Here is a 13,928-nt window from a genome sequence, read left to right on the forward strand (position 1 = left end):
GAGCGAGCATTCACCTCAGCGGCCAGCGTCTTCATGTAGGGGTTGATCTCATCAAGGAGGTTATAGCCTTGATGGAAGAGGGAGTACTGTGCATGCATGAAGGATAGCATCTGTGGAGAGAAAAAAAAATATATATATATAGAGAGAGAGATTATCCTTCAGAATTTCTAGAAAAAGATCTTTCACACATGCAACATGCAACATGTTTATGATCTCATACCACAAACATAAAATAGGCCATTTCTACAGGAATACATATGTCAGTACATTTAAAGATATATTTAAAAGACAAAAAAGGATTAAATTCAATTCACAGCCTCACGTACCGCATCCAAGATTTCAAATTTCTTCTTAGCCTGGAGGACATTAATCTAATGGAGGAAGAAAGTAATACTGTTATTTCACCACACACATTTTTTTTTTTACTTTATCTAATGGAGGAAGAAAGTACATTTGTTATTTCATTTTCTTTTTTTTACAGAAGCTCTAGAGTAAGTTCCAGTGTTTGCCCCATTATAAACTCCACCTTCAAACCCCGATGATGACACACTGCCCCCCAGTGGTCAGGAACAGAAATGTCACCACCACACGTTAGTTAGCTCCTCAGCCACTCAACTTAAGTCAGCATGGTCATATTACTGTGTGCATGCTTGTAGACTGCTAGGTATGAATATGCAAACATTCCCAGTGGTGAAATTCAAAGGAGCAAACTGGACATCCATCAAAAAGATTCCGAAGCGGCATGGAATGTTATTATAGTCCACATTCAAGCATCTCACTGAACCACGTCAGAATATCATAGCATACACTGTAGAATACACACATTCTTCATACATTATGGTTTTAATGTCTCCATGGACAGACAGGAAATGTTTTCAGTGAAACAACGCTAGTTATCAGTTGGTTAGAATAACACCTACATTTGATCCAATGATCTATCTAGGGGGCCAAATACTAAATTAACATTCGCAATATGCTCTACCACAAAATGCACTGTCATAATATATGCAAATGCAACGAATTCTGTGAAAACATTATCCTTCTTCTCACACTTGCAGGTTTATTTTTAGATCACTTCCACCGTGTGCCTTCAGAAATTCTCTCGGTTTGCTATTGTGCTCTGTCAGATCAAGCATCTATTTTAAGCTGACACAGAAGCAGAGCATCTTTCTCCCTTTATCCTTGCCTTTCCACTCTCAAACATCCTTAAAAGGAGAAGCTTTTCATCTCATTCCACTGATTTAGAGTTCATTTGATCTATCTGCCATTAATTGCCAATAAAAGGAAAGTGAAAAAAAGATGGCACCACGTTTATAAGTTGCCTTGAGTTTTGCCTTCGTTAATTTTGCAGTTTGTTAATACATTGTGTTTCTACAATTAACACGTTGAAAATGAAATCAGCTTTGTGTCTTTATCATATGCACGCAGTTCAGTGCCTATTTGCGCTTAGCAAGATGATTATGGCTACAGCCTGTGTGTGTGGTAGCATATGTATTCATTATGTTTGCAGATTAAAAAACTGAATACACACACACTAACACATGGACATAATAAGTTAAGACTTAAACAAACTAAACTAAACACAACCTAATTATGAGATGGTGAAATGGCCTAATTGTATCTTTTTTTCCTTTCAATATATTTAAGTGAATAATTGTTAACGTTTTTGTCTCTGAATTTAAGGGTATGTTTATGGTATGGTCCAAAATGGCATGGCGCTCCAGCTGTACCTTATTAGGTACCAATCTTGTAACTTTCCTATGGGTACCATTTTGTACAAGGACATAAAGGTTACATCATTTTCACAAGAGGTGAAGAAATGTTCCTTTCGGACACAGACTAAACGGTACAAAAATGTACCCATGATAAAGGCACAGTGCTTGTACCCTGGCAGGGTACAGCTGAAGTGACAAAGCACTTTTTAGGTCCATTCCTGAACTTTGATTACTTTGTGTATCTAGTGTATCTTTCTTAGACGAGTTTTAGGATTAAAAGCTTCTCCACTGATTCTCAGAGGAGTGCAGGTGAGCCCACCTGCAGCACGTAGTCCAGTGCCAGGTGCCTGAAGCACTTGCGCGTGATGCTGAGGGTGCCGGTGGCCTCCTCCACCTCGTGCGGCTTGTTCCGCGGCGCCTGTGCGTTCTTCACCTGAGCGATCTCCATGTCCTCCCGCACACGGTCAAAGTGCTTCTTGGTCTCCTTGAACTTGCGCACATCCCTGAGAGGGAGAGAGAAAGCGAAAGAAAGAAAGAGAAAATAATTTATTCAAAGTGTATTTCAAAGATCAGACTGAGTGACACAGTGTTACAGATGTTAAAAACATTTTATCAGCTGGAAATAAACAGCATCAGTCATTTGTTGGAATGGAGGATATTCTGATTCACTGCACTGCATCCCGCGTGTTACGGCACGTAACAGTACACGGGATGCAGGGCAGTTATAGAGATGAGTAGATTCTGGACAGCTGCCATAATGAATTTCATTTGGAGGCAGGATAGCAGAATGTTGCATGCAAATCTGTCTGCTTCAACTCCCGAGGCAGTCACAAGATCATAGCACTGCACTTCTCACGAGAAGATACGGAGACACAGTGAGTAGGGAGAGCAAAAGAGAGAGATGTAAAGAAAGAGAAAAGAGACAGAGAGAAAAGATGGCCTAACACATGAAAAAGCCTCTACTTCCTTCTCAGAGTAGATGTCAGAGTAGCCGGTGTTAATGCATTGAGTCTGAATCAGAGTAAGTGTCAGAGGACCCGGTGTTAATGCATTGAGTCTGAATCAGAGTAAGTGTCAGAGGACCCGGTGTTAATGCATTGAGTCTGAATCAATCATTGCCAACTTCACCGGGGTCTGTATCCCCTTTTCTCCACCTCCCCTTCCCTTTTGGATGGATGACACAAGCATTGCAGAACAGCAACTGAGACTCTGTCCAAGTACCCACTTTGGATAGCTGCAAGGGTTAGGCTCGTTTCACACATTAATAATTCCACCGCTCCACTCCCTACTGGAAAGCCGTCCTTTTTGGCTGCCATTCTTTGAAGTAAAAAAACAAAAACAAAACAAAAACAACCAAAATAGGCGAAACAGAAGTTTCCCTTTCCCTTACCTGTGTTACATTTTTAATGAATGTCTGACTCGTCTATTTGGAGCTAAAGGATCAGCTGAGAGAACAACTTTCTGGTCTGCAGCTTTGTCTTAAGATTTTATTCAGGCTATATGATTCTATTCTGGCTATTCAGGGATTCTATTAAGGATTCTTTTCAGGCTGCTCTATTGGAGCTCTATCAGGCTCTATTGCGGATTCTATTGCGGATTCTAGTATTTGGGCTAATGCTCCATGGTTCTCTATTCGGTGTTCAGAAAGAGATTGGCGGCCCTGTCTTTAAAACTCTTGTCTCGGGCTAAGCTCTGTTTCAGGCCTTTATCAGGCTCTATTGGGCTCTATACAGATTCTATTTGGACTATTGCCTTATGGGTCTCTATTCTGTCTTCCTGGTCTCTATTCTGTCTTTGCATGTTCTTGCAATTATGTTCTTTACTGTCTTTTAATTCTATTTGTATCTGTCAATTGTCTTTATCTTTTCTTTGATGTTCCTTTTGCTCTTATTTATGTAAAGCACACTGAATTGCCTCTGGGTATAACATATAATAATAAACCAATAAACGTTCTTTGCCAGTGGTGCTGCACACATATGACATGGTACATCTGGTATTTCAAGGTGCCACTTTGAATGAGGTCAAATAATGCCATATCAACAGCATTGTGGGGTTCTAATGTGTAAATAAATCAATACTTACTCTTTGACAAAATTGTGCAACTGCTGCTTCACAGACCTCTGTGCCTGGTCAAACAAGATCTGAAACAGAAACATGACACCTATATCAGCAACAATAGTGTAATACAGCATTGAATCTAGATTAAAAACTGCTATTATGAACTGTCTTTTCACTGTTGCCTCATTCGACAAATAAACTATACAATTGCAGTGCAATGTATACATGCTTGTGTTTATTTTTTACTGGTACCATGAAAGCCAATAGAACTCGTGACCAGTGGGAACCTGTAGAGCTTTCTGCACTATGTTTGCCTATATTTAATTCCATGTTTAGCTAATGCTTTTTTCAGCATACACTCCAAATGAATGGCAAATCAACATGATAATTAAGCTCCATATATTACATCTGCCTAGCTCCTGCGCGCCAAAACCACTTGTAGTATCACATTTGCACCAACAGGAGGTACTAACATGCTGTAATTGCGGCCACATTTGGCTTCAATGAGATCACAAATTCAAAAGCACACACCCAGTGTTTGAGCGCATACACATACACACACTCACACAAAGGTGCACACACACACACGTGCAGACAAACACGTGCAGACACCCCACCACACACACATACACACATTCAGACACCCCGCACGCACACACACACACACACACACACACACAGACGCACGCACGCATGCACGCTCACACACACACACACACACGCTCACACACGCACGCACGCACGCACGCACGCACACATGCACACACACACACACACACACACACACACACACACACATACGTGCATAGCTTCCGCTCTTCTGTCTCATTCAAATTCAGTGCCACTCTCCCCTGCAAAGATATTTTTTTTTTCAGTGAGCCATGGTGCGGCTGCTGCTAAATAGGTCACTCGGGCAGGGAGGGGGGAAAGACGAGCAAAAGGAGCGAGAGAGAGAGAGAGAGTGAGAGAGAGAGAAAGAGAGAAAGAGAGAGTGAGAGAAAGGGGGTGCAAGACAGAGAGTGAGAATAGATATGAGGAGAGAGAATGGGCTTGTGAGAGATGGAGGGAGATAAAGGGAATGAGCAACAGAGAAAGAGAGAGGACGACTCTGGAAGGGAGGGCTTCCATGCTCAGAAACAGGATCCTTCCTGCAGCACACACAGCATCTCTGACTGAGCCACAGGCTGAAGGCTGACCTGCACGCCAATCAAGGGGGTGCCTCAGTGCCAGCTCAGGACCGGCTAATGAACAATGGTTCTGGGCAGCTTAGTGGGCATAGGTGGGTCACAGTAACACATTTATCTGTGTGTGTGTGTGTGTGTGTGTGTGTGTGTGTGTGTGTGTGTGTCTTTCTCTCTCTCTCTCTCTGTTGTGTGTGTGTTGGTGTGTGTGTGTGTGTGTGTGTGTTTCTGTGTGTATCTGTGTGTGTGTATCTTTGTGTGTGTGTGTGTGTGTGTGTGTGTGTGTGTGTGTGTATCTGTGCAAAGGTGGGGTGATCTGAGGAGATACCACTGAAGTGGGAGCTCTTTAAAGATTTAGAGCTCCCATCCTGGGAAACAGAGTGAGGATGAGAAGCTCCCCCTGTCTATTTCCACCGCCTCAGCCAAGCGACGATATCAAAAGTGGCCTATTATTCTCACCGCAGTGAATAGGCTGGTGGAGACGGCTGCCCCCCCAGTCCTTGTAATGGATGTGTCTGTGACCACCCCTGAATCTGCATAATGCACATTCACAGCACGACCTCCATAATTACCGTGGCAACCGACAGGCTCTAATGATCCACTTAAGGGTACAAGGCATTGTGATTTCCTCTCTAATTATCGGCTCTGAATCAGAACCTATTATAGGATATCAGGATATGAATGCACCATGAGTGGCAGTGAGGCCAGACTGGAAAACCCAACCATAGCTGATGGTAAAAAAAGAGAGATGTCAACTCACAGTAACCACCGTAACCAGGGAAACAACATTCAAAATCAGCTCTGCTGAATCAGAGGCAGCTGCAGACCACACGAACAACAAAAACAGCTACAAATAAGCATAAGAGAAAAGAAAACCACCCAAAAACAAGAGCTGAAAAAAAAAGAAGAAAAACTCAAATACTAGAAAATCTAGAATGGTCTCCTTAGGTGAACATTTTCAGCAGACTTATCCGGTCCCTCGCTACACAGATGTTTTACCGCACGGTAACGTTTGAGGCGAAAAGTGTGAGAGAGGTGAATGTGGCAGGCCATTTGTCTCTGAGGAGACCCTTGTGCCGTGGTCTGTTGTCTCCCACGGTGTTGGGGCTCACAGTGGCCGTGCAGCTTCCTTGTTAGAGACCCCCAAAAGGCTCCCTTCATTATTTGGATGCAGGAGTTGGACCCGCCCTAACTGTTTACCACTATAGCTATGCTAATCTGAAGAGTATCCTTAGCATGCTAATGTGGATCGCTGCTGCTATTTGCTACACGCTAATGACTTGAGGAGCCAGCGGAGGAGGAGTGTGACGCCCACCCTCTGTCACAGCAGATCTCTGACCTTTGGCAGCCAGACAGGGTCGGAACAAGCTTGGTCGCTCTGTTTAGCAAGCCCACACACAGATACACAGACAGAGATAGACAGAGAGGGAGAAAGAGAGGGAGGGAGATGGAGAGAGAGAGAGAGAGAGAGAGAGAGAGAGAGAGAGTGCTGTTTGCCAGGTTAATAAAACCACAAACAGTGGCAAGGGAGCCTTTAAGCAACGCCATCCAAGATATAAAACAAGACCAGAGAGTCAATTAAGCCACATTTAGAACACAGCTCAGATATATGCCAGGAATTAGTGTGTGAATAAGTGTATTTGTATAAACACACTTACATATGTGTGTGTGTGTGTCTGCAAGACTGTTCCTGGACATTTTGTGTGTAACATGTGCTTTATGTGTTTTACTCAGCGCACCTATTAATAGTGACAGGACCTGTGGGATAGAGACAGGAGTCTAAGTGGTGTTTTTTGAGCAGACCTGCCTCTCCCTCTTCCTCCCAGCTACATGAGAACACGGGGAAGTGCAGGCCACTCCGGTCGCGGCTCCTACGGCTGCAGCATCGCGTGCTCGTCTCCAGAGAACACCAGCGCCGATTAAAAGTGTGCCTCTGTCGCTCTGTGCAAGAGCCAGCGCTAAATGATTAAATGTAACTACAGGCCCCGTGACCCTGTGCGCTGGCTAGGGCGAATGTATTCATGTATCCGAGCCCCGTCCCCCTGTCCCCTGATGTGTGCTGCTGGGAGCTGCTGACGTGACACTGTGCTGACAGGAGGAGAAGAAATACAGCACGTCATCTCAGAGGACACACTTCAAACCACATCCCCACTGGACACTCATGGGCTCCATACAGTTCCACTGATAATATTTAAGTGCTGCTTTATGGGTACTTATAAAACAGGGGAGGGGGGGGGGGGGGGGGGTTAATGACATCCCAGCCTGGATCTCAGATGCACGTGATCGGGTGACTTTTGCACTGGATCTGGATCGGACTGGAGGGAGAGGAGGAACAGATTAATGTTTCTCACGCCGATGACACACAGCTTTGAGGCAGTGGGCTGGTTATGGGACACTACATTCCATTTCTCTTGGCGTGTGTGTGTGTGTGTGTGTGTGTGTGTGTGTGTGTTATGAGTAATGTGGGATAGCCGTGGTCAGTAAACAGTATTCCAGGCCTGCAGACCTGTGTCCTGTGAGTATGCAGTGACAGCCCTCTTACTGGAAATGAACTGGAATCGCCCCAACACACACACGCAAGCACTTGCATGCGCTCTCTCAAAACACACACACACACACACACACACACACAAGCACTTGCATGCGCTCTCTCAAAACACACACACACACACACACACACAAACGGCTAATCTGAGGATTGTGGTAAAAATACTGTTTAGGATCTGTTTTATTACATAAAGCCATGGCAAACCCTCTGTGGTGCCTTTTTCTTCTCCTCCACTTTGTCTCTCCTTTCTATTCCTACTCCCCCCTCTCTTTCCCCCTCTGACTCCCCGCAGTTCTGAGGATTTTCCAGGACGTTTTGTTTCCTCTCCAGACAGCCTTACTTTTTTCAGACGCATTGAGCAAGTCAAGAAAAATTCCACTGATTCCCTCAATTCTTGCCCTCTCGCTGAGACACAGCCACTATCGACCAACAACCATCGGCCTGGAACAGAACATTTCAATACCAGTAATGGGCGGGGGGGTGCTGCACATACAGAATGCATACATTATTAATTCTCAACAAAAAAAATGGTGTGCTGCCGTTGAGTAGGTGGGGCTGCTGGTCAGATATAATTTCGGCTTTTCTGTTTTTAAGATGTGTTTGTGAAGCTGACAGGTCTGTGGCTGTGGTAAGTGTCACTGACTAACTGCTGGGCTGAACTGTTCTAAATGGTGGTAGCACAGAATGACAGAAAGCAGACTATGGAATATGTAGCGTGTGTGCGTGCGTATGTCTGTGTGTGCATACGTGTCTCTCTCTTTCTCTGTGTGTGTGTGTGTGTGTGTGTGTGTGTGTGTGTGTGTGTGTGTGTGTGTGTGTGTGTGTGTGTGTGTGTGTGTGCGTGCGCTGTGGCTGCTCATAGCCTATTATCCTGCTTGCACGAAGCCATAGTGGTCTGAATGGGTAGTGGTGGTGTGGCAATTTCATGAAAGCTGCTATGTCCCACACACACACACACACACACACACACACACACACACACACACACACACACAATCCCTTTCTATCTCCCCCGCACACACGGGCTCCAGATATAGCCCCATCATCTCTTATTCATGAGTGTGCAGCAGCAGCCGCATCATGGCTGGAGTCTGAGCTGAATGAGGCTGCAGAGGCTCCACAGTGAAGGTCCCATACAGACACACACACACACACACACACACACACACACACACAAACACACACACACACACGCATCATGGCTGGAGTCTGAGCTGAATGAGCTGCAGAGGCTCCACAGTGAAGGTCCCATACAGACAGCTGGAGCAACACCCCCGTCACTTACACACACAACTGCGTACAAAATCTAAAGGAACTTGGTTACTGGTGTGTGTTGTCATTCTAGCTCTCAGCTCTCTTTCAACCCCCAGCCCCCCCCCCCCCCCCCTCCTTGTTCAGCTTTCTTTTAGTATTTGATTTCTGCTTTCAACTACCGTCTCTTTTCTTCCCTTTCCCTTCTTCTTTCAATTTTCGTCTCATTCGTCCTGCCTAGGCTCAGTTGCCTTGGTACCGCTGGCCGATGGTTGTGTTCTCATTGTTTTTTCCCCCAATGAAAGGATCTGAGAAAAGTTTTTCTACTGAACAGATGACAGGCCAGAAGACCATTCAAATCCACTGTCCGTTACAAAACTCAAAGCAATGACTACTTTGTTACACATGAATCACATCTCAATCTCGTGCTGCATTCCTGGCAGACCACTGTGCTCACATGGCAATAGGATGACTGATGGTCCCAAAAGCACACAGGGAAAACTTTCTCACCAGGTGATTGTCACAGTCAGGAGCAAACAGATGCTGTAGAATACAGATTATTTCAATGTAGACATACACACACACACACACACACACACACACACACACACACACACACACATACAGATGCTGTAGAATACAGATTATTTCAATGTAGACATAAAAGAAAATGTTGATTTACTTTGTTGAGTCAGAATGGCCGAGCATTAAACATGATGGACTTAAACAGGAGCATTTCATCCTGCCTGAGCTAGGGGCTGAGTACTACTATTAATCACACATTAACATGTGTGTGTATGTGTGTGTGTGTGTGTGTGTGTGTGTGTGTGTGTGTGTGTGTGTGTGTGTGTGTGTGTGTGTGTGTGTGTGTGTGTGTGTCTGTGTGTGTGTGTGTGTGTGTGTGTGTGTGTGTGTGTGTGTGTGTATGTGTGTGTGCGTGCACAGGGATGTATGATGACAAATCCATCCATAAATGAGTAAAAGAGGCACTTGAAAGGCCATCATCCTGCTGCCCTAAAGCCAGATCAGCTCACAGCAAGAACTGTGAACTGGCTGCAATGACACTCTGACTGAGAGCCCAGTCACTTTCAGGAAATAAAGCCCAGATGTCGGCGCAGCACCCTCTCATATTTACTCTTTATTTACTGGACTGAGTGTGGATACTCTGTAGAAGTGAGCATGGTCAATAACATGTGGGTTTGCACTTGTTCTCTGCATTTTTCTGTCATGCTGAAAGAGCATGTGACACATACAGTAGACCGGCCCAAGGAGGGGGAAAAAAAGAGAAGATTTCTCGTATTCCTTTTAATTGTCCCTTTACTCTCTGTCAGGGTTGGGTTTGTAATTAGCAGGTCCTTCCAAACGAGAGGGGAGATGAGCCCTCTCACTCTAAAGCAAACTCCTCACAGCTGCGTGTGGAGTCTGCATGTTCCGCGTGAAACACAGAGAGAGACTCTCACATCTGTTTCAGCTTTGTTTTGGGTTTTTTGGAGGGTGGGGGGTGAGGGGGCAGTCATTGTTATAATCTGCCATCCCCAAAAGTCCACATGATGAAGCAGTGCATATGCTAGGCATGGCACACCTCACTCAACCATACACCCAGAAGGGGCGTGATGTGTACATTGAATGTTTGAATGATTCAAACAGCAGGCCACTGAATCATTCATGTCCAGATACTCTTGACCTCTGTATGTACATGTAAAAGCAAAGCCTGGTGAGACCTAAGCATAGCCTGAATGTTGTTTATTCCCCCCCCCACAGCGATGATCTCATTGTTCTGGTCTCAGTGGGTACAAGCTGTGTACTGAGAGGAGGGGTCTTTACTTACCATGTGGTAGTTGACGATCTCCTGCAGACTCTCCCCAAACTTCTCCAGACACTCCTATCAAGACAATAGAGCTCAATAATATCAGTTCAAGGTCCTGCACAGTGTACAGAATGCCGTCTAAATTCCGGGGCATTCGATTAAAATTAGAATAAGGACACAAAGATGAAATGTCATAAATTGAAAGACACAAATAATAACATTCGCTGTAGCAAGTAAGTGTTTTGCGAAGATATGTTCATTCCTACCATCACCTGAACACATAAGGGAGAGCGCTACAAACTTAGCGCAACCAAAGAACACCATCGCAGTGAGAGGTCAAAAAAATGTAAATGTAATTGGTCTGGCCTGCGCGTTTTTACAATGGAAAATAGCAAATAACAGCAGGCTTTAATAAGACGTCTGACATTAGACAAACAGGGGAGCGAGAGCCAGGCTGGAGCCAGGGGGCCTTTAATACCACTTAAGGCTCGGCGGCAGCGCGTCTGCTCCTGTTGGCACCGCTCCTCTCTTCTCCGCTGGGCTCCCTCCACACAGCTCGCCTCAGAGCGGAGCGGCTCCGGAGGGAGAGCGGCCAAGGAGACGCCGGGCTCGACTGGCTGGCGTGTGTGTGCGTGCGCATGTGTGTGTGTGTGTGTGTGTGTGTGTGTGTGTGTGTGTGTGTTTGTGTGTGTGTGTGTGTGTGTGTGTGTGCGCACGGTTAGGACCGCAGAGATGCAGCAAGACACAAGGGGCGCATTTTTTGAGATCTGACTCTTCCTGAGCTCAGCTCAGAAAAATGAATCATCGTCAGAGAGGCAACGCGTGCGTGCACACAAATAACACATTTCAAAAACGGACTGAAAGAAGATGATGAGTAAACGCAATCGATTGGAAGAAAAGTTCTAGATAAATTGACTTGTGCACACCAGAGGCCAATAAATGTGTCCTTACATCTTCACAGACAGAGGTGGTTAGATGACATGTACACTTTTCCCCCTCATATCAGTATAATTGTGAGACACCCCTACACCAAAAGATCTTATTCAAAAAAACGATCTTCAATTTTCCAAGGCAAGCTTACTAGTAACTAACAAATGATGAATTCCTCACCGAGATCATCTCGTCCTTCTTGCACTGTTGGGATAGGTCTCGAATCCCGTTGACAAAGAGCTTGTTGGCGGTGACGTACGCCTTCCCAGCCTCGATCATCCCACTGCATAGCTTCACCAGCTGAGGGTAAAAAAAAAGAGTGAGTGAGTAAATGAACCAATGGGGGGAGTGGATGAGTGATTGAGTGAAAGTCAGCTACAAATCCATTAAGAAACATGAGAGAAACTGGCACAAAACCTTGTGAGCGACTGACACACAAGACTCCTTAGCTAAGTGGGACCAGTAGAGTAACCAGTAGTAAGACTGGTAACTGCTGTGAAAGCTCCCAGGTTGAAGAAAAACAGCTGCAGGAGAATCAGGGCCAGATGAGACCCGCCGCTCTGGTGACCTTGAGCTGAGCATGAGCAGAACTTACTAAGTTGCTTGTTGAAAGGCATTAAAAATGTTCCTGTGCGTGTGTGTGTGTGTGCGTGTGCGTGTGTGTGCGTGTGCGTGTGCGTGTGCGTGTGTGTGTGTGTTCGTGAGTGCTTGTGTGTGTATGTTTGTGTGTGTGTGTGTGTGTGCGTGTGTTTGTGTGTTTGTGAGTGTTGCGACACACAACAGGTGTGGTGCAGTTCCTGTTCCACAATCCAAGGGTTCACTAACCGCAACCCTAATGGGCCAATTACGCTTCTGCATGCGAAAGCAATAGCTGCTCTCCACATGTGAAAGTGAGGGGTGAAACATCGCCCCACTCTCTCTCTCTCTCACACACACACACACACACACACACACACACACAAACACACACACACACACACACACTCTCTCTCTCTCTTCACACATGGTTCAGCTGCAGCAGCCATGCTGCGAAACTCCTGGGCCCCAGACGCCAGCGCTGCCTGTCGCTGCCTGGGTATGTTCCCCATTAGCAGCCTGTGAGATGGGAGGCGAGTGGTGGGGGACTGCATTCTCAGGTGGACTCCGAGGCTCTGAACTCATGGCGAGACAGAGACTACCCCCCCCCCCCCCCCCGCCCCCCTCCCTGTCCCTCACGAGGGAGGAGGGGGGGGGGGGGGCAGGATATTGGGGTCAAGTGTTATTCATGCCTCAGCGATATTTATCATGAGGAAGTGATGAAAATCAGGCAGAAAATAAATATGTCACACATGAGGATGCGGCCTGCGGCGGTTTCTGTCTGTTGACAGAGCTCAGTCGTCTGGTGGGAGGGCACGTTCCGAGTGCTGGTGGTCTTGGCTAAAAGCCCCCTTCCATGTTGCAAGACGAACAATGAAAACTAATCTGTGAACTGATCAAAGGGATCCAAGCGATACACAACACTCAGATTTTCAGCAAAGAAGTTAAAAGATTCCACTTAAAGTTTCAGCAACGATGGAATCAGCTGTATTTATCAGTAATGTGAACTTGCACTTTCTGCCAAATAACCACAAGAAATCCCCTTGTTTCACACGGCCAGTTAGCCAGATAATCTGTCTCAACCACTAACTGCAAGCCCAACAAAAACACTGAAACCAGACTGGACTGCCATCTGTGCTGAGAAACTTTGTTCAAAATGAGAAGAAACTATCTACAGGGGAGACAATTACACACACAAACATGCACGCATGCACACACACAGAGAATCTCACAAATGGAAATCATACAGCTTTTGTCAGCATCTCTTATTCGTGAGGAGCATTTCTGCAGATCACTGGCAAACAAGGGGAATGGGGTGTGTTTTTTTTTTTTCTCAGGCTTTAGTCGGACTCCTCTACATGTGTGTGTTGTCGGCCCTTCCCCTGCAGGCTGCTGATCAGTTGAGTGGAGCTGAGGGTACACAGGAGAGGGTGATGAAACAGGAGAGTGTTGTTTGGTGAGGGGGGATGGCCCCGGCAGAGCTTGAGAGAAGAGGGGAGAAGTCCACTCTATCGCCTCTTTGTGTTGCTGTTGTTTCTTTCTCTTTCCCTGGCTGATCTAATTGTCAAAGTCACATAATCACATCAATCTGCCCTCCCAAACTTACAGCAACTGCAGCAGCACAAGCATGTTGTGGGAACAGCCAGCCACATCAACAACACAAGACCTGTGGCGCACTCAAAAAGCACTGCACCGCATGTCCAGTGAAACTGATACAGACCACAGCTATTTTGATTGATTGGTCAAAGGGCTGAGCAAATTCATCTTTGTTAAGCATTAAGCCACAGTGGATGTCCATCTAACTTCAACTGTGAAGGGTCAACCGCTGAGAACAGCACTTGTCTCTGCCTGTTTATCCAGCC

The 13,928-nt window shown here is 45.8% G+C and overlaps 1 protein-coding gene across 1 annotated transcript in view; it reads right to left on the reverse strand.

The window, feature by feature from the left end:
* The window catches only part of acap3a (ArfGAP with coiled-coil, ankyrin repeat and PH domains 3a), a gene marked incomplete at both ends in the record, with an annotated part of 43,632 nt that overhangs the window by 19,002 nt on the left and 10,702 nt on the right, over nt 1-13,928 (reverse strand). Inside the window, 6 exons of the mRNA XM_080854490.1 lie at nt 15-110; nt 327-371; nt 2,035-2,218; nt 3,798-3,856; nt 10,582-10,635; nt 11,671-11,790. Coding sequence (XP_080710616.1) covers nt 15-110; nt 327-371; nt 2,035-2,218; nt 3,798-3,856; nt 10,582-10,635; nt 11,671-11,790 — 558 coding nt within the window. The remainder of the gene's footprint in view (nt 1-14; nt 111-326; nt 372-2,034; nt 2,219-3,797; nt 3,857-10,581; nt 10,636-11,670; nt 11,791-13,928) is intronic.

Source organism: Sprattus sprattus (genome assembly GCF_963457725.1).
Source record: "Sprattus sprattus genome assembly, chromosome: 16".
Classification (NCBI taxonomy): Eukaryota; Metazoa; Chordata; class Actinopteri; order Clupeiformes; family Clupeidae; genus Sprattus; species Sprattus sprattus.